The sequence below is a fragment of the Microcaecilia unicolor genome, chromosome 11, assembly GCF_901765095.1.
Source record: "Microcaecilia unicolor chromosome 11, aMicUni1.1, whole genome shotgun sequence".
In the NCBI taxonomy this organism is placed as follows: domain Eukaryota; kingdom Metazoa; phylum Chordata; class Amphibia; order Gymnophiona; family Siphonopidae; genus Microcaecilia; species Microcaecilia unicolor.
Genome location: NC_044041.1, coordinates 184,645,558 through 184,669,405, shown reverse-complemented (window position 1 = coordinate 184,669,405; position 23,848 = coordinate 184,645,558). Strand labels below are relative to the sequence as shown.

Genomic DNA, 23,848 nt, shown 5'->3' with positions numbered 1-23,848 from the left:
TCGACTCGACACAACGTTGTGTTTCGGCCAAAAGGCCTACATCAGGAGTCTACAAATAAAACAATACAAAAACAATATTTATAAAAACAATAATAAATGCAAATAATGACATGAAAAGAAACAGAATGCACATGCAATTTGCATACTTTACAAATACAACATGATATAAAATAAAAATAATGACATGAAAAGAAACAGAATGAACATGCAATTTACATACTTGAAATTATTATACCAGCGAATAGCCGCAGCCTTCTCGAACCACTTAGCTACCCGTACCCGCTCAGCCTTCGTGAGACTCTACGGTCTACGCGTTTCGGCTCGGATTGCATTTGACAGTCACAAGAGCAGGTATTGGAGGAGACAGAGTAGCTAATGGGATGTCCTCATAGAAGGACCGCCCCCCTCTTCTTAGTGGAATTGCGCAGACGTAACACTCTGCTTCTCTTTTCTCTCCTCCTCGCGCTCGCCGTCCGTTGACTCCAACGAGTCACGTGGGTGACGTGCCTCTGCCGTCGGTGACGCAGTGTGAGTGGGAAAATGGCGGCTTCCGAAGGTGGGATTCCTGCGGATGTGGAGGAGGCCTTCCAGACTTTCTATACTGAGGTAACGGAGCGGGGCGGCAGGTGGGAGAGGTGTGGCCCCTGTTCTTCAGAGGGATTTGTCTACAATACCGAGAGTACGTGGTTTAATTTCCTCTCTGGGGCAGCCTGTGACTGTAGACAGTAGGGTCCTTTCAGAACCACTATCTAGTACACTTAAAAAAAGAGATTCAAATAGCTTTAATCGTATAACGATTTTACATGTGTTCCCAAGGTAATACATTTAGCTTAGCAGGAAAACTTATTTTGGGGAGAAGAGGAATGTTTTGATACTTTAATGGTGTAGAGCAAGCAAAAATAATTATATATTTTCCTGTAGGTAAAGCAAATAGAGAAAAGAGATTCTGTTCTGACACCAAAACAACAAATTGAAAGACTGGTGCGGCCTGGCTCCTCTTATTTCAACTTGAATCCTTTTGAAGTAAGTAAGAAAAGCCTTTCAATCCTAAAATGACTCCTCAGGGTAAAAGCACCCAGCTGATGACCAGAGGCATGACAACTAAGAAAGGAAGAAGAAGAAACCAAGGACATGTTGGTCAGTTTCTTTCTTTCCAATGAATTTTCAATGATGTATTTTTGCAAGATGATCTCAGTAGATGAACTGTTCTAGTTCTTTTCCTTTGATATATGTCTTTAGTGAGATTTGGTGTTGTATAACATGACAATCTAAACAGAAGGCATGGAGCAACGGCTACAACCCTAAAAACTGATGTTAGATGTTTTTTATTTGCATAATGTGCAGTGTTAAGCACTACTATTTACATTTTTGTGATGGGGGGGAGGAGTGGAGGATTTAAAAGTACCTGATAGACAAAATAAATATGGAAGCATGGCAACAGGTTCTGTAGGGTAAATCTCATCAGTGCTATGTACCATTTACGCTGCCAGCTACAGCATAAATGGTACATAGCACCTGGTGGGATTTATATTTTAATTTTGTGGTGTAGAGAGCTAATGAGTGCGCCATTATTATGACAACTTGGAAACAAGTGATAAGATGGCTCTGTAAATAAAGATGACTTTCCTTTGTAACCACTTGCTGCTTTTGAGGCTTTGTATTAAAAACGTGGCCTTGGAGTAAAACTACCAACTTGTTTATGTACTTAATGGTTGTATCTTATAGCTAGGTGCATACTAGTGAGGATTGGTATGCTGTTGTAATTGAAATACGTTTTAAATTAGAAATTTATTTCCAAACGCGTTACTGAATTAGGAGACATCCTTGGAATATAGGGAAGGGCATGTGTATCAGTTGCATAAACTAAGTGATGAGGTTCCACCTCAGTAAGGTAGACTAAGTCATAGACATTAAGCAGTAATATGACTTGAAGAAAGACTCGAGCATGTTTGTGTTAGCGGTTTATTTAAATTGTGCACATTTGGTTAGTATCTTTTTGAATGTATATTTTTCATGTGATGCAGCACTGCAGTACATCAGCTTTTTAAAGTTGAGGAGAAAGTGCTACACAAGAGAATGTTCTTTGGGTTTTTTTGTTTATGGCAGGTGATGGTGGATTTGGGTTGTATGTGGAGAGTAGGTGATACTGCCAATTTTGTGTGACAGAATCTCAGACTTGGGGGGTAGAGTTCCTGAAGGGCCCTTCTACAAAGAGGAAAAGTAGAAATAATGGGGATTATCCTCATAAAATAGCTGCAGATTTGTGTTGCAAATAGCTTTTAATGGCTATTGTGAAGGATCCACTATTGCCACAGCACATCATATTGCATCCTTTACGCATATATCCCAGTGTAAACAAGGACCGAAACCTGAAACTGGATCAGGTGCTATCAGAAAATAAAGGAGCAGATTTCCAATGCTGAACTAGTAGACTTACAGTATCTACTTTGCTTTGTGCCTATGCTTCATCCCCTTGACTTTCTTCTCTGTTATAGATGTTATGCATAATTGACAATATTTTAAAACGCTCTTCTCTTATGTAGTTTTTGCTTATTTAAATTTTACAGGTACTCCAGCTGGATCCTGAAGCTACAGAGGAAGAGATCAAGAAGAGGTTCAGACAGGTATACTGACTCTTGGTTTAGCCTTGGGAAATGAGATGGAGAAGACCTGGCAGTGAGATGGGGGTGGGAAATGCAGCCACGTGTTGTTAAAAGGTTTGGATTTGAGCATTCCTCCTCTTTCATCTTTCAGGACTTTAATATAATTTCTCTGTGCTTTCTATGAAGAAGTTGAGTGTGAGTGGTTACAGTTCAAAATTAGCACCAAAGTTTCTCAAGGTTAATATTTCCCATGTGACTTTTGACAAGTCACTATCTCCCTGTCTCACTTCTAGACCTATCTATCACCTACTCTGACCTTTGGCAGGTTATGTTTGGGGGGGCAGTAATCAAACTATCCATTTTGTCTCTGGGAGGCTTGCACTAGTAATCAAGACAAAATTACATTCATAATTTGATTAGTATCACAGATACAAAGTACGCACGGTATTTTGTCTGTATTTGGGCACAGTTTTTGTGGGGAAAATATATATATATATAATTTGGAAAATGCAGTTTAGATGTGTTGTACTTTTTTTTTTCCTCAACCAAAATGCCTCTTGGAAATGCCTCCTCAGTGCAGACAAGACTATGTGATTTATAACCCAAAATGAACAGTTTTGCCCACATCGAGGGAGAGCAATATTCAAAAGGCTGATTTTATAGAGGTAAAAAGCATTTTAGTAGCAGTGTGCATTCAGTTCGCTAGTGTATCTTTAAACAATGTAGTGTGCAGTAACCTATGAATTCTTGCACATTAAGTCAATGAACATATATTAAACAGTGTTAATATATTTTTTTATTAAAGGAAATTTGTACAACAAACTGAAAAATTCCATATCCATATGTGCTACACTTAGAAATCTTTCAAAATTTACTTCTTCACCTCCTATTGTTTACTAGATTGCTTGGCTATAGAGTCTAAAATTGCTTGCTGTTGGTTATTACAAGAAACAAGTACAAACACTAGTGAATGTACAGAAATGTGGAATATATGAACCTGAATATCAATGTTCTTTGGGAAAAAAAATTCTTATGATAACTACTTGAATGAAGTGTTACCTAGAAAGACCATGGACCCATGCTTCTGCCTACTGAAGCTTGTTTCTGTTCTTCCCAGGCCATCACAAATAATTCTGACATTTATCTTCTACAGTAATGAAATATGTTATGTTTGCGTTTGTTAACATAAGATGGTGAATTTTTGTTTTAGTTATCCATTTTGGTTCATCCGGACAAAAATCAAGATGATCCAGACCGAGCACAGAAAGCTTTTGAAGGTATGGTTGCACCAGATTTGATGTCCCAGTGAAAAGCGCCCTGCTTACAGATGGATAGTCAGAATGTAGCCATTTCTGCCCTTAGGAAAAAATCTACTTACTATCAACCCTAAGCATTTCATGACTTCTTCTGCAATGAAAATAATTGCAGTAAAGAGCAAAAAAAAAAAAAAGACATGATTGCCTAGTATGGCTGTATTTTTTAGTTCATTTGGTAGGTTTAAATAAGGCCCTTTTGGGCTTGATGAATCAGAAGAAGATACAGAAAATCTTGCAGTGGAGCAAAACATTTATGTCCGGCCACCCTCTTCCCACAATTGACATCCGTTCTTGGATCAGCTATTCTCTAATGGTGATCACACTTTGGACCAGGTTCTATAGAAGGCGCCTAAAAAATCCACGTGGTAAACATTTCTGCCTAAGCATATTCTATAAGTGGTGCCTAGATTTAGGCACGGTATATAGAATGCGCTTAGTTGATTATCCCAGTGCCTAAAACTATGCATCTTCATTTACAGCAAAGAAAATGTAGCGTAAATCACCGCACGTGGATTTATGCGCACTGGGTCATATTCTATAACAATGCATGTAAATTTTGGAATGCCCACAAAACACCCATAACCGTGTCCCTTTTGAACTGCGCACATTTTAATTTAGGCACAGTTCATTACAGAATATGCTTAGCGAGTTGTTTGCCTAAATTCTAGTTATTGCCATGATTAGCTTGTTAAGCCAATTAAGTTACGTTGTTATAGAATACGCCCGGGTTTTGACGCGGATCTCTAAGCGTGCTGTATAGAATCCAACAGTTTCTTTTCCTTTGATGTTTAGAATAGCAGAAAAATGATGAATAAGCACAAATTTTGAATTTGCAAGTAGCACCAGCAGTGATTAAGGTCTATATTGTAGGTATGATTGTCTGTTGGCAAAATTTGTATGAGCATGTGTGAAGAATACCTTCCACTAAGGATGATGATATTAGCCTGAGAGGATTCGTTCTGATTGTCTTTAATACTGGGGTTAAAGAAAAAAATCTCTTGACAAATACCTGTTAGGCTTCCTCTATGTATTTATACAGTATAATTAAGTCCAGTGTCCCAAGTTTTCTATTGCCTGAAAGAATTAATCTTATCCTTGACACTTTTTCAGCCATAGGCGCCAAGGGGGGAGGGGGGGCAAAATTCCCCGTGCCTCCAGGGGGGGCCCGGTGCAGGGGTCCCTCTCTCCTGCTCCTGACGGGACCCGGGTGATCACGTCCCGACAGGAGCAGGAGAGAGAAAACTCCGGCACCGGGCCCCCCTTGCATTGCCTGCCTAGCAGCTGCTGGGCCCTCAGACTACGCATGCAGACTGAGCATGTGCGAGCTGAGGAAAGCAACCGCAGGGGCAGGCAATGCTGGGCAGAGGATGAAGCCGCGATGCTTACAGCTGGCAGGGCCAGCCAAGGTACTTCGGGAGGGAGGGGGGCGGTGTTGATGACGATTTGGGGGGGGGGGCAGCGGCGGTGATGACAATTCTGCCCCGGGCCCGTCTCAGTCTCTCGGCGGCCCTTTTTTTCAGCACTTGTGGACCCTTTCACTCCTTTTATTAGTTTAATCACCCATTTTTGCCTCTTAAAGATTAACACAGATCCTCAAAATGATATGCTGTTTATATTACCTAATGCAGTGTGTAGTGGAAGATTACTCTTTTCCCTTGCTTGCATCTTAAATTTAATGCAAGCTACCACATAGTATTATTTTCTTCACTGCTCATCTTGCACCAGCCAAGTAGGGGAAACTGGCATCGCTGCTACCCGTTTTGTGGTGGTGCTGTGTGCACAGGGTGAAGCTTGCACTACTGCTGCCTATGTGTGAGGAAAACATATAATACATTAATATCAAAAGTGAAAATTAAAAATCTGTATACAGCTGGCTGTATGACTTGGTGACAGTATATGTACCTAGACCTCATGTTTTCTGCTTCTTGCCAGTCAGATACGGGGTTGTTGCTGAGGAAGTGTTTTAGAGTTTGAGTAGGATGGCATGTGATCCTGCCCATCTCGGACCTATGGTAACACTGGTGTGGTATCATTCCCTGGCAAAGATATCGGGTCAAGAAAACAACTCTAAACCAAAAGAATTTCCAAAAACGAATTCTCATGGAATTCTTATTGCAGCCATTGAGACAGTATGCAAAAACTTATTCGAAGGTGTGTGTTGGTATTATAAAGCCTTTTTGTTGTACCATGGATCTGTGCTAAAACAATAATTTATAATAGCAAACGGCTATATTTTATTTCTAATCAATAAAAGAGCAAGTAAAATTTTATCTCAAAAACGTCCCTGCCCTGGAGCGTTTTACTGGATAGCTCATTAGAGGATATGACCAATTATCATGGGCTCCCTTAATAATTTTCTAATTTATTTAAATGATTGTCAAGAAAATTCATTGTGGGGCAGTTTTCCAAAAGAGCTCACTCAGGTGCAAAGTGTGTGGATATTTTGCACCCACAGACTTTGTACAAATTATCAAAGGGAAAAAGTCTATGCATACTTTTGAAAATTGTTCACAGGTACTTCTAGCCTGCGGACTTTGCACTAATTTTTTATGCAGGTTAATTATGGTAGAGAAGCAGCATGTGAACGTTTTGAAAATGTAACGTGCTTTATTTCCTAATCCTGCCAAAATGCAAATGCTAGAAACCCCTCTCCTTATACTAGCTAAAAGTATAGACATTGTGGAATCCTGTGTGTACTTTGAGCTGGGTTAACAGTGGGCAGCGTTCAGTAGCCGTTTGTAGAGTTGCTTAATTGTAGATTTCAGACATAATTTTTTAAAGGCCTCTATGTGCATAAAACAAAGGTTTATGCATAGAAACGGTGGTTATAAAATTGCCTGCTGTACATGCAGATAAAATTTGTATGTGGAGATGGGAGTTTAGACTTGTGCATATACGTTTTCAATTTTCAAAAGCATGCACAATTCTCAAACTGTGTGCATTATAAACAGCAGGCATAAATGTATGTAAAATAAAATTTTGGTGGGGCAGTTCTCAAAGGGCACATGCTTGCCTTGAAGATTAGGGCAACTTAGATACTTGGTGGACAAGTTAGGCAACCTGTTTAAAAAGCTATCCTCTTTGAATTTTATGCAGCTGTGGATAAAGCATATAAGCTACTGTTGGACTCTGAGCAGAAGAAGCGGATTTTGGATGTGATTCAGGCTGGGAGGGAATACGTAGAGCACACTGTGAGTAATTTTTTAAAAATTTTTTGTTACATTTGTACCCCGCGCTTTCCCACTCATGGCAGGCTCAATGCGGTAGGCAATGGAGGGTTAAGTGACTTGCCCAGAGTCACAAGGAGCTGCCTGTGCCTGAAGTGGGAATCGAACTCAGTTCCTCAGTTCCCCAGGACCAAAGTCCACCACCCTAACCACTAGGCCACTCCTTAAATCAGGCTAACAGTGCTCTGTGTGGGCTGTTATTTTGCTGTGCATCTGATGGAAAACGTTAAGTTGGTTTGGAGGACTGTTTTCATACATTGCAACATTAACGGCTATTTCCTAGAATCCTTACTGAGGCAGCAGATTTGATAGGACCTAGGCCCATCTTCCCCCTGCAGTAGTATGGCAGGTGTGCAATGTCTGACAGAATGCACAGTGGCACACCCTGCTGTTGGAATGAATAGATAGATCCCTTAAGCTTTTGAAGACACTGAGGGATTTTGATATAGAAAATACAGAGAGGCTTTCTCTATAGCCAGCTGCTATGATGCCAGCTTTCAGATTTCTTCTTGATACTGTTTGTGACCTGTGTCCATGAAACAGTAAAACAGACCAAACTGCAGCCAGAAGACTTGAGGTGAGCTGGATGTTTACATGCAAGAGATGCACTTTCATTTCTCATACTCACTGCCAGAAGGTTAAAAGCCCTAATGCACTGCAGAGAAAATGCAGCTGACATTTGAGACAGCTCCTATTTGGGTTTTGTCTGCCAAGTTAGTGAAAAAATTCCTGGTGAGAAGTAAGAGAGCTTTTTGTTGAAAATTGGATTAATATTGGATGAGCAGGACCCTTTTAACATATTTGCTAATTGTAAAGGTTCAGTGGTCTTCTAACACTGCCCCTTGGTTTGAAGCTACCGCCATGTCTCATAGTTGAAAAAAAAATCTTGAACTTTAAATACAAAATCAGTATCCTTTTATAACCAATCAAAAGGGTTTGTTAAGTGTTCTCTTCCCACTCCCCTTCCCTCTGAATCGGCTGGCATACACTGTTCGGAGCAAAAGCCTCCTGCTCTTCTTAGTGAACCTTGAATGCCCCTGGTGATGTAAAAGTGCTTTATTTTGAAAGTGGTACAAGGGCATAGTTGACTTATGATTTAAAAAAAATGTAAAAAAAAAAAAAAAAAAAGGGTTCTTTCCCCATGGAGTAGCTTGTGATTAAGGCACTAAATCTTAAGTAGTTTGAAGAATCACATATGCCACTTATATAATGTTCATATTAAGGCTTTGTCTACTTAGTTTAAATGGGTTGCCTATAAGTATCATGTTGAGAAAGGAACGGGTGATTCAAGTGACGCACACTGCTTTTACAAGTAATTACAGAGAGGTTATTCATTTTATTCAGAAGTGTGCTATTAAAAATATCAAAGCAAGTTTTAACTTGGGGAAGAGGCATTTGATTGTATCAGGTGCTGTTTTTTCTTTTGAAATTCAGTAGAAAATTATCTTTCTTTATTAATTTGTCTGAACATGATGTAGTGTTAAATTTCAAGCCCACAAAGCATAGACAATCTTTATAGGGGCCTTTTTACTAAGCTGCTGCAAAAAGTGGCCTTAATGCACCCTTACGTGGGTCTTTGCGCTGTGGCCATTTTTATCGCAGGTTAAAATGGCCAAGTTTCAGAATTTTCCCATTAGCGCATAGCCATTAGCATGTGAGCCCGTACCGCCACCTATTTTATATACTGACCCGCTAACCGATTTGTATACTCTCCACCCCATCAGACTCGCTCCCTTTGCAAAAAAAAAAAAATGTATTTTTTAGTGCACACTTGGCAAAATTACCACAGGGTGCCTCAGCTCGTCCTGCGGTTTGCCATTTTTTTGCTGCAGTAAGCACGTTAGTTCTTAATGCAGCTTAGTAAAAGGGTCCTGTAGAGTGCCAATTTTAAAGAAAATTGATACAAGGGAGGAAGCTACATATCTGTTGACTCTCATAATATGCCTGGCTTATGTCAACCAACGTACTTCAGATCGAGCCTTCTTAGCCCTTAGCCATTCCAATCTTTTAGCATCAAGGAAGTGTGATGAGCGGCTGCTGAAGTGTGCAATGTGTGTGTTAATTTGTTCTGAAATGTGTTACTTTCAGATGAAAGAGAAAAGGAAGCAGCTAAAAAAGGAAGGAAAGCCAACTGATTTGCCTGAAGATGATTCTGAATTGGTGAGTTATAAGCTGTGTGCTCTAAAGTAGGTGCCAGAACACAAAGCCATGTCCTCTCGTCGTTCAGAGGATTTCAGATCAGAAGTCCATTCTCTGCAATAATTTTATAAAAGGGCGTCTGTGTTGGATGTCCAAGAAAGCACTTATTTTAAAAAGGCAACATAGGTACCTGTGTGCCTTTCTAAAATGGGCACCCAGAGCCAGCCTACAAAATTGTACCTGCTCTGGACGTGATTTGTCTGCTCTATGCGTATATCAGCATATTTTATAAAAACTCACACACATCAAAACTCTGTTCTTGGGAGCACTTGCACACATTCAAGTACGTATGCCCACTAAATGGAGCATATCCAGTCATGCTGTTTTCCATGTATGAACTGCTGTAACCATTAGGGCTGTGGCTCCATCTATGAAATAACGCTTTGTGCAAAAAATGCTTTCTAAAATTACCCCCTGTGAGGCACCTCCATGGTGGAGGGTACAGGAATTCCCTGTTCAGGCCTCTTACCTGTGGAGGGTGTGCTGACCCTATAGAGGAGGACATTTCTACTGCAAAGCTTTTGGCAGGGAGGGAGAGGGGAAAGAGAAATGATTTCCTATGTGAGAGGGGAAGAAGAAATGGTTTCCTGTGTAGATTATACTATGTGTGGAACAAGTGTTAATTATAATTTGGCATTGGCATACTAAGGGGTATGTTTACTAAGGTGCATTAGCGTTTTTAACGCGCCTTTAAAGTTAAGGCATGTTAAACAACTAACATGCCAATACATTCCAATGGGTGCATTAGCGTTTAACACATGTCAACACATGTATTAAAAACGCTAATGTGCCTATAGCGAGCCTTTGTAAACACAGGTTTAGGTGTTTAGTGTTTGGAATATTAGCGGTTTATGTTTTAGGCAATTAGTTTCTTTTCCATGGTTAGAGACATAGAGGTTTATCAGTGTATTCGTGTTGGGAAAATATTTTTGATAGCTTTGTAGTTGGATAACATTCAGTGACCCAAAATGCAATTTTACAGCAACCTTCCTTCTGCAAGCCCCAGAATGAGCCTCTTTCTCAAAGCCCCAGGATCAGCCTTCTCTTGTCCCATCCCCAGCCCCCCGTTTAGGCACAAAATGGGGAAGAGGGGGGAGGCTTGTGTTTTTAACCTGCCATATCTGCTTTTTCCCCTCAACTCTTCAAGAGACTTTAAAAACATGTGAAACAGGTGCCTATTCTCATGTTTTAGTCCCATGTAGAGTCGGGGTGAGGAGGGGGGAAAGCAGAGAGTGGTGGGAGCAAAGACGCAAACCCCTGTGGCTGAAAGTGAAGACTGCTGTGGTAGTCGCCTACTCTGATAACATCCTGCCACAACAGCAGCTGCTGGATAACGTCATCGGATCCCATTGTTGGTTATAGCCAGTAAATCATATTTCATCATCAGGGGTGTTCTACAGGTGGCTGTTGGTTATAATCAGAAAATTGAAAGCTCTAATTCTAATAACCTGTAACATAACAAATTGTTTGTTACAGTTCAAACAAGCTGTGTATAAGCAGACCATGAAGCTGTTTGCAGAGCTGGAGATCAAAAGAAAAGAAAGAGAAGCAAAAGACATGCATGAAAGGTAAGAGGCACAAACTGGAAAGCATAAACACACAGTGAACCCTATCTCTTTAGGGTTTTCAGTTCCTTTTCAAAGTTGAGACCAGCGGTTCTCAACTCAGGCCTCAGGACATACCCAGCCAGTCAAGTGTTCAGGATACCCACAATGAATATGCAGGAGAGATTTGCATATAATGATGGTAGTGCATTTGCATATTCATTGAGGGTATCCTGAAAACCTGACTTGCTAGGTGTGACCCAAGGACTGGGTTGGGAACCCCTGATTTAGACTAATGGACTACATGTCTGTCTGCTGGAGTATCAAAACTCCCATGACGCATTTCTGTTGTTCGGGGTCGGAGGACAGATGTATCTGTCAGGCACAGAAGAAATCATTGTGAGGGATGCGTAATGATATGGGGGGGGGGGGGGTTATTTTTTTAGGTAATTGGGTTCTTTTCCATGGTTAGAAAAAAGAAGCAAGAAAAGGATCAAAAGCGAAAGAAAAAGAGAGAAAGTGAAGAGACCAGACTTTGTTGTACATATCTGCTTTTTCCTTCTCTCTTTCTACACACTGCCCCATTTCCTTTCAGTCTCTAAATTCTGCTCCTGGTCTTCCTCTTTTCACCAATCTATCTGCTAAAGTCTGGTCTCTTCACTTTCTCTCTTTTTCTTTCGCTTTTGATCCTTTTCTTGCTTCTTTTTTCTAACCATGGAAAAGAACCCAATTACCTAAAAAAAATAACCCTCCCCCCCCCCATATCATTACGCATCCCTCACAATGATTTCTTCTGTGCCTGACAGATACATCTGTCCTCCGACCCCGAACAACAGAAATGCGTCATGGGAGTTTTGATACTCCAGCAGACAGACATGTAGTCCATTAGTACCTCCATCATTTACAATGTATTGTAAGCCACACTGAGCCCGCAAATAGGTGGGAAAATGTGGGATACAAATGCAAATAAATAAATAAATAAAATGTTTACACCTGCAATAATTTTGAAGTTCTCCTTCAATTTCTTCTTCAGTAAACAGCAAACAAAAATATTTGTTGTACATATCTGCTTTTTCCTTCTCTCTTTCTACACACTGCCCCATTTCCTTTCAGTCTCTAAATTCTGCTCCTGGTCTTCCTCTTTTCACCAATCTATCTGCTAAATATTTTTGTTTGCTGTTTACTGAAGAAGAAATTGAAGGAGAACTTCAAAATTATTGCAGGTGTAAACATTTTATTTATTTATTTATTTGCATTTGTATCCCACATTTTCCCACCTATTTGCGGGCTCAGTGTGGCTTACAATACATTGTAAATGATGGAGGTACAATTGGTTGCAATACGATTATGGGTTACGTTATGAAGAGTTATATAAGACAGAGTAAATTCAGGATATCATTTGGGAAAAGAACAGCGGAATATAACAGTGGTGAGTTGAGAGGGGGACAAAACAGTATCGAGGGAACATGGAGGTCTAACAATTTTATCTGTGGGTGGGGTTTTAAGAGTGGTGAGAGTGCGGGAGAGGAGATTTCAGAGAGTGTATTGGTGCGTATGAGGGTAGGGGTAGATATGGTACCATTTATAGATTAAGCCAGCAAAGCCAGAGAGTCAGATGATATTAAAGGAACTCAGAGAAGCTCTTACAGGTCTACTGAAGAACCTGCTCAGTAGATCTTAGGAGACAGGAGTAGTTCTGTGGAGTTGAAGAAAGGTACTCCTGGAGTGGTGGCAGGTATTTAGAAACTCAAAGCTAGTTAACCTTACCTTGGTGGTGGGAACATTTTTGCGGACTTTACAGTCCAACAGGTTGCAGAATCCAAAGCACCAATGTTCTGTCAGAGGTAGATCATGCCAAATGATTCTAGTTAGTTTTTGATTGGGTGACTGGAGAATTAGATCAAGGGTGTGTGCTTGGATTTGGTTTGCCTGAATTTCATCTGGATTTTTTCGGTATGGTCCTACATGGAAGACAAACTGAATAGCTTGGGTGTTGCTCCTAAGTGATTCTGTTCAGTATCTTTCTGTGCAATATTGCCTAGGGATTAGAAAGAAAAGTTTGTCCCCTTGTGGACTAGATCCTGGAATATTTTTCTTTGTTTAAATTTACTTGTTAAGTTGCTTTTGGCAACATATAGGATGGTGTGGGGGGGGGGAGGGGTTATTCAGATTTTCTGAACAAGTTTGATAATTGCTTGATTGTATATTTCAAACCTATAAAATAATTAAAAAAGAAAAAAGGAAAAGTTTGTCTCTCTGTGGATGACTTAAAGAGGTGCAACGGAATGGACATCCCTGATGGAGTAGCTGTAATAAAAATTGTGGTCTAAGGAAGCTTGAGGAACGGCCAAATGTTTGTTATGAAGTGAGGGGCTATGCATATAGGGGCCGATATTCAGACTGCGGGAGATAGACCGGCTAACTCCCATGATCAGGAGTGAGCCCGGATATTCAATGCTGGGCCGTTTCCGGTGACTGGCATTGATTATCCTTTTTTTTTTTTGTCCAGTTTAAAGATAACTGGCTAAATCTATATTCAGACTTAGCCGGTTATCTTTAAACGGCCAAAGATATCCCACGTTTTGATGCGGCCAAATATGGCCACTCAACCAGCTTTAAAAATTGGCGGCTAGCTGGTTATATCGGGCAATTATAACCGGCTCTCTGCTAGCCACTAACTGGGGCTATTCAGCGGTGGATAGCTGGTTATTCCCCTGCTGAATATTGGCAAATAGCCGTTTAAGCGCTGTTCTGGCCGGTTAAATAGCACTGAATATCGGGGGTTAGGGTACAGAAATCCAAAAGAATTGTATGTAATAGGGGGCGGGAAGCTGATGTGCGATGACCAGGAGAGGGGATCTCGGGGTGATAGTGTCTGATACTAAGGTGGTGGCCTGAGTGATGCTGGAGCACATGTGGAGAGGCATAACCAGTAGACAAAAGGAAGTGATGAAGCCTCACCAATGACCTGTACAGAGGAGTTACCTTCTGAAGGCTATATCTTAGAGAGGATAAAGATAACTAGGAATACTCCAGAGAAAGGAGCTAAAATGGTGCAGACAGAGCTGCACCAAAAGCCAAATGGGATGAGCTGGAAGGACCTAAATATGTATATCCTACAGGAGAGGGTTGACCAGAAGGAAGAGAGAGAGAGAAAGACATTTTAAATATCTTAAATGAATAAATAATGCATAAGAAGCAAACTGTAGAACTAGGAGTTATGAAGCTCCTGTGATGTAGACTCGGGACAATGTTGGGAATTATTTTCCAAAGAAAGGGTGGCAGATCTTTGTAATACCCTTTTGGAGAAGATGGCAGAAACAATGTGGTCACAATTCAGAAAGGCATGGGATAAAATGCAAAGGATTCCTAGTGGCAAAAGGGTGTTTGCAAAGGACTGGGGCATCCTGCATGGAACAGTGCTTCAACCCAAATCAGCAATGAAGTAACTGCATTTTGCTTCCAAGAAGATGGGTGGTGGTGTAAGCTCTTTGAGCAGGGACTGTCTTTTTTTCTATGTTTGTGCAGCGCTGCATATGCCTTGTAGCGCTATAGAAATGCTAAATAGTAGTAGTAGTAGGTGTTGGGTAACTTGCATGGAGCAGAAGTTACAGTCCTGAACACCTTGTTGGGCAGACTGTATAAGTTTTTTGTTTTGTTTTGTTTTTTGTCTTTATCTGCTGTTACTGCTTAAGATTTCAGCTTTTAAAGAAGGGAACAGTTTCACCTCAAAGGCTCCTCTTCATGTTGGTCATCTCTCGCTTAGACTATTGCAACTTGCTTCTCACAGGTTTCCCACTTAGCCATCTCTCTCCTCTTCAAAATTCTGCTGCAGACTAATATTCCGCCAGTGTCGTTATGCTCGTATTAGCCCTCTCCTCAAGTCACTTCACTGGCTTCCTATCCGTTTCCGCATACAGTTCAAACTCCTCTTACTGACCTATAAGTGCATTCACTCTGCAGCTCCTCAGTACCTCTCCACTCTCATCTCTCCCTACACTCCTCCCCGGGAACTCCACTCACTGAGTAAATCTCTCTTATCTGCACCCTTCTCCTTCACTGCTAACTCCAGACTCCGTTCCTTTTATCTTGCTGCACCATATGCCTGGAGTAGACTTCCTGAGCCGGTACGTCAAGCTCCATCTCTGGCCGTCTTCAAATCTAAGCTAAAAGTCCACCTTTTTGATGCTCCTAACCCTTATTCACTTGTTCAGAACCCTTATTTTATCATCCTTTTAATATTCCCTTATCTCTTGTTTGTCCTGTTTGTCCTAATTAGATTGTAAGCTCTGTCTAGCAGGGACTGTCTCTTCATGTTCAAGTGTACAGTGCTGCGTACGTCTAGTAGCGCTATAGAAATGATAAGTAGTAGTGTTAATTTTCTTAAGGGTCAATGCAGCTACTAAAATGCTGAAGAGATTCCAGTAAATTACTTATATATAGAGGTGAGTTATTAGTTATGGACCTCTGAAATACAAGACAGGGCATATAAGGTAAAGCTGTGATTTGGTTGCCTAGCTGTGCTGAACTAAGAGATTTCTAAAATGCTTACAAAGCTATTTCTACTCACCTGCATCATGTCTATTTTAGTAAGTTTGGTGCCTTGATGTCCCCCACACACACCTGACACACAATGTTTTCTGAATTTGTAAATATCAACACAATATCATGTTTACATTTCAGGAAAAGGCAGAGGGAAGAAGAGATTGAGGCACAAGAAAAATCAAAACGGGAGAGAGAGTGGCAGAAGAATTTTGAGGTATGTAGCATTTCACTTGCTGTCAGAGAGGATCCTGAGAATTTGTCTTTTTAACGACCTGGCAGGTGAGGGGGTGGGGATGGCTGGTTTAACTTCCAAACCTTGTTGGACCATATTTCAGGAGCAAGTTAAAACTTTTTTTATTTTTAAAGTGACAAAATACAAGTTAATTTATTATTCTTAAGTTGTGCAACATTTTTCTTGTCCAGGGATGTTTTTATGGACAAGGAAACAGGGCAGTCTATCTGCGAACTCCAAGATGGCGGTGAACAAAAGCAGATCAGACAAGCCTGACACTGGCCATGTTTTGCCCATGCAAAGGCTGCATCAGGGGCTAGAAGGTACTATCAACAAATAAAAACAAAGCCATTTTAGTAAAAACAGCAATAAATAATGATAAATAACATAAATATAAATACACCAAAGCCCAAACGTGTACACACACATTTTAAATGACTGCATAAATATGTAATTTTACCAGAAGGATTAGTAAAGGAAGGACACATCCAGGTTGTATTCAAGAAATCTCACCACCTTGGTAAAACTGGAAAATAAAAAGATACATAAAAAACATTTTTTAAAATAAAATCCAGCATCCACATCCATAACAGTTATAGAAAGTCCCCTCTTACTAGCTCACTCCAGAAGATGGCAGCCTTTCACAGCATTCCCTCAGTCCTCATACTCCCAACAAATCAGTGAGTCTTAGCGTGGTTGTTTTATAAGGTTGTTTTATAAACCTCTGCAGGAGTGCTGTTTTTTAGATAATTTTTTTAATGTGATTTTTTTTTTTAGTGGTAATTATTTTTCTTTATTTATCTTTGAATTGTAAGGGATTTACTTCTAGCTGACCAAAATTTCATTTAAAAATATTTTTTGGTACTGCGACCTTTGACCTCCTTCAGAGGTATATAAAGCAACCATGCTAAGACTCACTGGTTTGTTGCGAATATGAGGAATGCTGTGAGAGGCTGCCATCATCTGGAGTGAGCTGGTAAGAGGGGACTTTCTATACTGTTATGGATGTGCATGCCAGATTTTATTATAAGTTGCTACAAAATGTTTTTTATGTATGTTTTTATTTTTCAGTTTTACCAGGGTATGTATTGAACAGCACTTGGTTAGGTGTCCTTTTATTAATCCTCTTGCTTTAATTACATATTTATGTAGTCATTTTAAATGTGTGTGTGTATATACATGTTTTGGCTTTAGTATATGTGTGTGTATTATTTTTACTAACATGGTTTTTTTTTATTTCTTGATAGTACTTTCTAGCTCCTGATGCAGCCCTTGCGTGGGCGAAACACGGCCAGTGTGGGGTTTGTTTTAATTTTTATTCCGGAATAAAGGCTTTCAAGTATATATTCCTGAGTACGACTTTCAAGTATATGTTCCCGAGTCTGATCTGCTTTTGCTCACCACCATAGGGGTGTTCTTATGACAAAGGGTTTCTTTACCTTTCGCATACTTTAAAATTAGTCATATAAATGTATAGAGTCAATACTGGAAGCTAATGTATGTTATTTTTTTTGTTGTTGTTGTTACATTTGTACCCCGCGCTTTTTCCCACTCATGGCAGGCTCTATGCGGCAGGCAATGGAGGGTTAAGTGACTTGCCCAGAGTCACAAGGAGCTGCCTGTGCCGGGAATCAAACTCAGTTCCCCAGGACCAAGGTCCACCACCCTAACCACTAGGCCACTCCTCCGCTCTGTGGTGCCACTTTTATGGCACTAGATAGCACATGAGTTAAAAAAAAAATCTCTATATATATCTATATTTCTATACTATATATATATGTAGGGCCCAGCATGAGTTGTTTCATCCCTTAACTGTCTTGTCTAATATTTTTTCACTCTAATATAAAAGGGGGGCAAGGGCAGGAGATGGTACATTTGGAAGCTCAGAGCCTTTAGAAAGAGAACACAGCTTCAACTTAAGTTCAAGGTGCTCTTTACAAAATGTCCTGACCCAGTAGCTCACCTCTGTTGATATGTGTTATTCTCTACTGTGCCAAGTCGTTGCAGCTGGTTGCTGTGAGGTTATGAGAACCCTGCATTGTCAAGCCTTGTGAAACCTTCTTTGCCATTGGTTGGTAACTCCGTTTGGTGACTATATGAAAAGAACTCAGTGTTCATATCATATTGCTTTATTTAAAAAAAAATTATGAATAAACAAATCCTTTGTTAGTTGACCTTTCACTTCAAGCTGTTTCTCAATTCTGTTTTTGTCTCCACTTGTTCCAGGAGAGCCGAGATGGGCGTGTGGACAGCTGGAGAAATTTCCAAGCACACAAAAAAGGGAAGAAAGAGAAGAAAAACAGAACCTTTCTGAAGCCCCCCAAAGTGAAAATGGAGCAGCGAGAATGAGAGCACTTGCAGTTCTTTTTCATAGAAATGTACTGATACGTTTTCCTGCTTTATCACACGTTCTCAGTGTATAGTCATGTTGCTTTTTAGTGAGAGGTTTTGTTTCTGGAAAAAAATTTTTTTTTTTTTTTTTAATTAAGTTTGGTGTACTTTAAGATGGGGCCTCACTTTTGACATTAAAAAGCAAAGCAGCAGGTCTTAGAGACTGGCATCAATGCTCAGGTGTCCCCAGGACAGTGCTGAGATAGCACTCCTCAGCCCCCCGTGCGAGGGAACAATGCAGCACAAGGGTTGACGAGGCCCTCTTGCACCAGAGGAAATGTTGGTGCTGGAATTGAGGAGTGCACCTTACTTTGCTTCCTGTTCTCCCTTCTCCCCCCAACACACACCAAAGGAGAATTGGGCAGTAGATCTGAGCTACCACTTCTCTAAATCCCTCCCCCTTGGGGTCTGATGGTGGGAGGAGGTAGGGAGAGCTAGTACAAGCTAAGGATGAAGAGAGAACTTGGCACAGTTAGTGAAGTGAGAATGGAAGGGTATGGGGCCTGAGAAGTTGCCATCAGGACTGAAAGATGGCATTCAAGTTAAGGTAATTTACTGAGTTACACAATGCAGAGAAGTTAATGTTTTGGAAGGCCCACCATTGTTGCAGTTCTGTTCTTTTTCCAGTCTTGAACATACTTGTAATTTAATATTTTGTACATTACTGAAATTGTGCTCTAGTCTTATCTCTGTCTAAGGTTTATGTGACACTGCCTCTTTCTAAAATGTGTTGACAAATTGTGCCCTAGACCCCTGGAGGCCAATTTCATTTATGCTCCTAGTATTAAGGATGTTCAGCCAGGGTTTCTCATTAAGCACTAATTTTTGTGACATAACAGCAGTGGATCATCATCCCATAAGCCTATTTCTTGATTAAAAGAATATCTTTTGTTTTTTTACACTGTGTGCAAGTGATTTCCTAGTATGAACCTATTTCATGCTGGATGTGTTGAAGGGTACAGTTGTGCTTTCTAGTGGCATGCTTTTGCTATTAACAGTAAAGAGGTTTCCTTAGCATCTAGGCTAGTGGTTTGTATTTCCCACTTACCAGCAGATGGAGGTAGAGAAACTGACGTTTCCAAGTGACATCATTGGTGGTGATTTTATTTATTTGGATTTTGCTCACACCTGTTTCAGTAGTAGCTCAAGCTGAGTTACATTCAGGTACACAGAGAGCACCAGCCCTGATACAAGGGGCTGGTCCTTTCAGGAAAACTGCAGTATTTTCTTTACCTCTAGCAGATGGTTGGTTGTGCAGACTGGTGCACCGGGTTCCTGGACTAGCTATGCTCATGCTATTAGCAGTAAGGATGTTTTCCAAGTTAACTGACAGAACTGCCTGTAGCTGGGGGGTGATGTGAGGGGAGGGCAATGATGCTGATATGCCTGTGTGCTCTTGGGGCTGGCCAGTCATGGCCAAATCTGCCCCTGTGTGGGGATCTGCACAGCATGTTGGGATTGAAGAGTCATGTGGTTGCTCAAGTCTGTCCTGGGTTCTCCAAAGCAGTGCTGGAAAAGTTTAAACAGTTAAATGACTAAGTAGTAATGTACATACGTTTAATCATTTTTATTTATATCCCTACTTAACAACACTCACTTATATTTTTTGTTGGTGGTTGAGACTTTGTTATGGCCAATAAAATGGAAACAACTGACATTTTGTTCACAGCTGTCCTGCAAAAGATACACAAATGGAACTCCCAGGGTTTCAAATGACTTCTGAGGAACCAGCTCAGTCGAGAAGGCCAAGCCTGCTGAAACAATCTTCTTTGCAGCAATGCAAGGCTGATTCTTACCAGTGTGGACCGATCTTTGGAAAAACCCCAATTTTACAATTTTAGTTTTAAATTTTTGTGCACTGAGACAAAAGGCAACTTTTTATGTGTTTTTTTTTTTTTTATTTCGTGGCATCAGCATGGATATAAAATTAATTTGCTATTCAAAACTGTGATCATGGTCAGTTTGGTTTTGCAAACTTTATCCGTTTTCCTGACCACTAGCAGCAAAGAGCTGCAAATTCAATCTACTAAAATATAAAATATTGTCACATGCCAACTATAGCAAATATAGTGCCCACAATGCTATTAATTTGTATCAAAAGCAGTAAAAAGCTTATTACCCAAATTATATTTTAAAATACTATTATTGTTCTTTAAAAAAAACTATTTACTTGTTTTGATATTCCTTTAATAAATGGTAGTTTATTTTAGGGATGATACTCTGGTGCTCTTTCTTTACTCAAATGTCAGTACTTTTATCTGAAGAACTATTAAGTAATGGCAAAATGGCCTGTTTTCGAGTTGTATGTGAGAGGTCCTGGAGTTAAGTAAGGGTTGATTCTCCGACATCCTGATACAATAGGCTAATACATAGCAGTGGTAAGTCCACAACGCATGCATAGATTAAAGGGGTAGGGTGGGGACAGCAGGAGACAGTGGTGGTGGAGTGAAAGTACTGTGGTTTTAGCATGTAGGATTAGATTCTATATTTCGCGCCTAAAAAAATCAGCACCAAAACAAAATACGCCTAGGTGTATTCTATAAAGTATACCTAAATTTCCACGCGGTTTATAGAATACACTGAGCGCCCATCCACGAGATGAAATGTAGTCATGGGCAGTTACGCCAAGTAACACTTGGTGTAAATGCTGACGCCTAAATTACGTGCGTATCGGGTGTATTCTATAACCACACGCATAGATTTTAGAAATGCCCATGGCCACACCCCCTTTTCAACTATGCGACTTAGAATTTACGTGCATGACGTTATAGAATACGCTTAATCCTGTGTGTAAATTCTAATTAATGCCAATTAGTGTCAATAATTGTTAAGTGGCAATTATCGGCTGGATTTGTGCTCGCAACTTAAATCGTGGTATATGAAATCTGGGGGATAACGTGCATGACGTTATAGAATACGCTTAATCCTGTGTGTAAATTCTAATTAATGCCAATTAGTGTCAATAATTGTTAAGTGGCAATTATCGGCTGGATTTGTGCTCGCAGCTTAAATCGTGGTATATGAAATCTGGGGGATAACATGCATATGTGTGAAATGTATATTATACATCATGTCCTCCAAGTCTGTCGACAAGGCTGTCTGTACTTACAATGCCACTCTCTCTTCTGCTCTGGACACCCTTGCACCATCCATCTCCCGTCCCACAAGGCGTACTAATCCCCATCCCTGGCTGACCCCTTGCTTCCGATACCTTCGCTCCTGTGCCCGATCTGCTGAACGCCTCTGGAGGAAATCTCACACCCATAGCGACTTCATTCATTACAAATTCATGCTATCCTTCCAGTCCTCCCTATTCCTTGCCAAACAGGACTATTACACCCAATTGACTAATTCTCTCGGCTTCAACCCTCGTCTCTTCGCCTCCCTTAACTCCCTTCTCAAAGTGCCCTCCGCTCCCTCCCACCCCACCCCCTCACTCTCTCCTCAATCACTGGCTGACTACTTCCGTGAGAAGATCAACCTCGAATTCACTACCAAGCCACCTCTTCACCCTTTAACCCACTCCCTCAACCAACCAACCCAGGCCTCCTTCTCTTTTCCTGATATCATCGAGGAGGAAACCGCCCACCTTCTTTCCTCCTCGAAATGCACCACCTGTTCCTCTGATCCCATCCCCACTAGCTTACTAAACACCATCTCTCCTACTGTCACCCTCCCCCCCCATCTGTCATATCCTCAACCTCTCTCTCTCCACTGCAACTGTCCCTGACTCCTTCAAGCATGCTGTAGTCACACCACTCCTCAAAAAACCTTCACTAGACCCTACCTGCCCTTCCAACTACCCCAATGTGACTTGCCCAAGATGAGCGTCAGAAACAGGGATTTGAATCCAGGCTGCTCCTGGTCTCAGCCTACTTCTTTAACTACAAGGTTGACTTCCTCTTCCAGATCAGATGTCATTATGTACAGGCATCTTCTGTAGAAATAATATCTTCCAGTGCACAGAATCATGGAAAAAAATTATTCCAGTATGCAAGAGAATTATTTATTTATTACATTTGTACCCCCCGCTTTCCCACATACAGCAGGTTCAATGCGGCTTACGTAGTAAAGAAAAGCATTACAAAGTACATGTAAGAAGAATATTATAAACTGTGGTAAATATAATGGCAACAGTGCCCAAGAATAATGAATTGGAGTAGGGAAGGTAGACAAGGATAGGATAGGTAAAGAGAAGGAGTTTGGGGGGGGGGGGGGGAATGGTATAAAAGGTGGAGAATAGAAGAGTGGAGATTGAGTATAAGGGGATTTGGAAATTAGGTCAGAGGTGTGATTGGTGCCAGATTTAGTGTCATCTTCAGATCAGGGGTAGTGTAGGTGGGCTGGTAGAATTAAGTTGGTTGGTTAGGGTAACCTTCCTTGAAGAAATGGGGCTTTAACATTTTCCTGAATGGTAAATAGTTGTTAATTGCTCGAATGGGTCTAGTTAGTGCATTCCAAAGTTGACTACCCAGAAAGGAGAAGCTGGATGCATAGTAGGTTTTGTATTTGATACCTTTGCAGTTGGGAAGGTGTAAATTGAGATACGTTCGTGATGATATAGATCTGTTTCTAATTGGAAGGTTTATCAAGTTGTTCATATAGGTCGGGGATTCTCCTGATATGATTTTATGGATCATTGTATGGACCTTGAAGTATATTCTCTCTTTGATGGGGAGCCAGTGAAGCTTCTCTCGAAGGGGTGATGCGCTTTCAAATCTTGACTTGCCAAAGATAAGTCTTGCTGCTGTATTCTGGGCAGTCTGAAGACTTTTCAGGACTTGGGTCTTACAACCTAGAAAAATACTGTTGCAATAATTGACATGGGTAATGACTGTAGATTGAACCAGGTTCCTGAAAGTGTTTAAGGGAAGATATGATTTAACTCATTTTAGAATCCACATCATATTGAATATTTTGTTCGTGGTGAGCTTAGCATGGATGTTGAAGGATAAGTGGCTGTCTATCGTAATTCCAAGAATCTTTAGGCTATTGGAAATGGAGAGAGTAACGACTGGGGTATTGAGAGTTGCCGGGAGAAGTGGGGAGTATTGAGAAGAAAGGACTAGGCATTGAGTTTTTTCTTTAATTTCATCTTGAAGGCATTAGCCCAGGAGGTTAGGGTGGACATGCCAGTGGTGATTTTATCGGAAATTTCTGATAAGCTTGATTTAAAGGGGATAAATATGGTGACATCATCAGCATATATAAAGGGATTAAGGAAGATATCAATTGTTATCCAGCTATTTGTTGATTTTCTTTTAATTTTACCTATGAAGGACTAATATGATTTCCATTTTTATGTTACAAATTTGAATACAAACTTTAAAATGTAATTGAACGCTTGGGTACTCATGCAGATATTTTTCTGTTTCATAAGAATACAAAATCAGAGACTAAAAAGATTCAAGATGAAATTCTGCTGTTGCGAAATAGGAGGTAATAACCCTACTGCCATCATACACAGATAAGGTAGAACTGAAACAGCCATATCATCCTACTGGTGCATGAGTCAGACATAAACATGCTCTTTCTATTTAGAATTCAATGTACAAAAGGAAACCAGTGTTAATCATATTTCAGGAAGTATAGTGTACTGTGTGAGATCAAAGATTTCTTCATCATGAAGGGGGTCTTTTACTAAAGATTAGCTTGATTTATCTGCAGCAGGGCCCGTTTTATTCCTATGGGCTCTGCTGCAGATAAATTGAGCTAATCTTTAGTAAAAGACCCCCTAAATGACAGCAGAACTAGAACCAGGTCTTGCCTAGTGTGAGGGAGGCTATATGAT

General features: G+C 40.5%; 1 protein-coding gene across 2 annotated transcripts; it reads left to right on the top strand.

Moving 5' to 3' along the window:
• The first annotated feature begins 499 nt into the window (after window positions 1-499).
• Window positions 500-20,266, top strand: DNAJC8 (DnaJ heat shock protein family (Hsp40) member C8). 2 transcript variants are annotated; one of them, XM_030218772.1, is made up of 10 exons: window positions 500-606; window positions 922-1,023; window positions 2,568-2,624; window positions 3,814-3,880; window positions 7,016-7,110; window positions 9,235-9,306; window positions 10,822-10,913; window positions 15,573-15,648; window positions 17,893-18,044; window positions 19,727-20,266. In XM_030218772.1, the coding sequence occupies exons 1-9, from the start codon at window positions 541-543 to the stop codon at window positions 18,013-18,015; spliced, it is 750 nt and encodes a 249-aa protein (XP_030074632.1). In that variant the 5' UTR covers window positions 500-540; the 3' UTR covers window positions 18,016-18,044; window positions 19,727-20,266. The 2 variants fall into 2 exon arrangements, with proteins under 2 accessions (XP_030074632.1, XP_030074631.1); XM_030218771.1 differs by lacking the exon at window positions 19,727-20,266 and having other exon boundaries at window positions 17,893-18,956.
• Window positions 20,267-23,848: the final 3,582 nt, after the last annotated feature.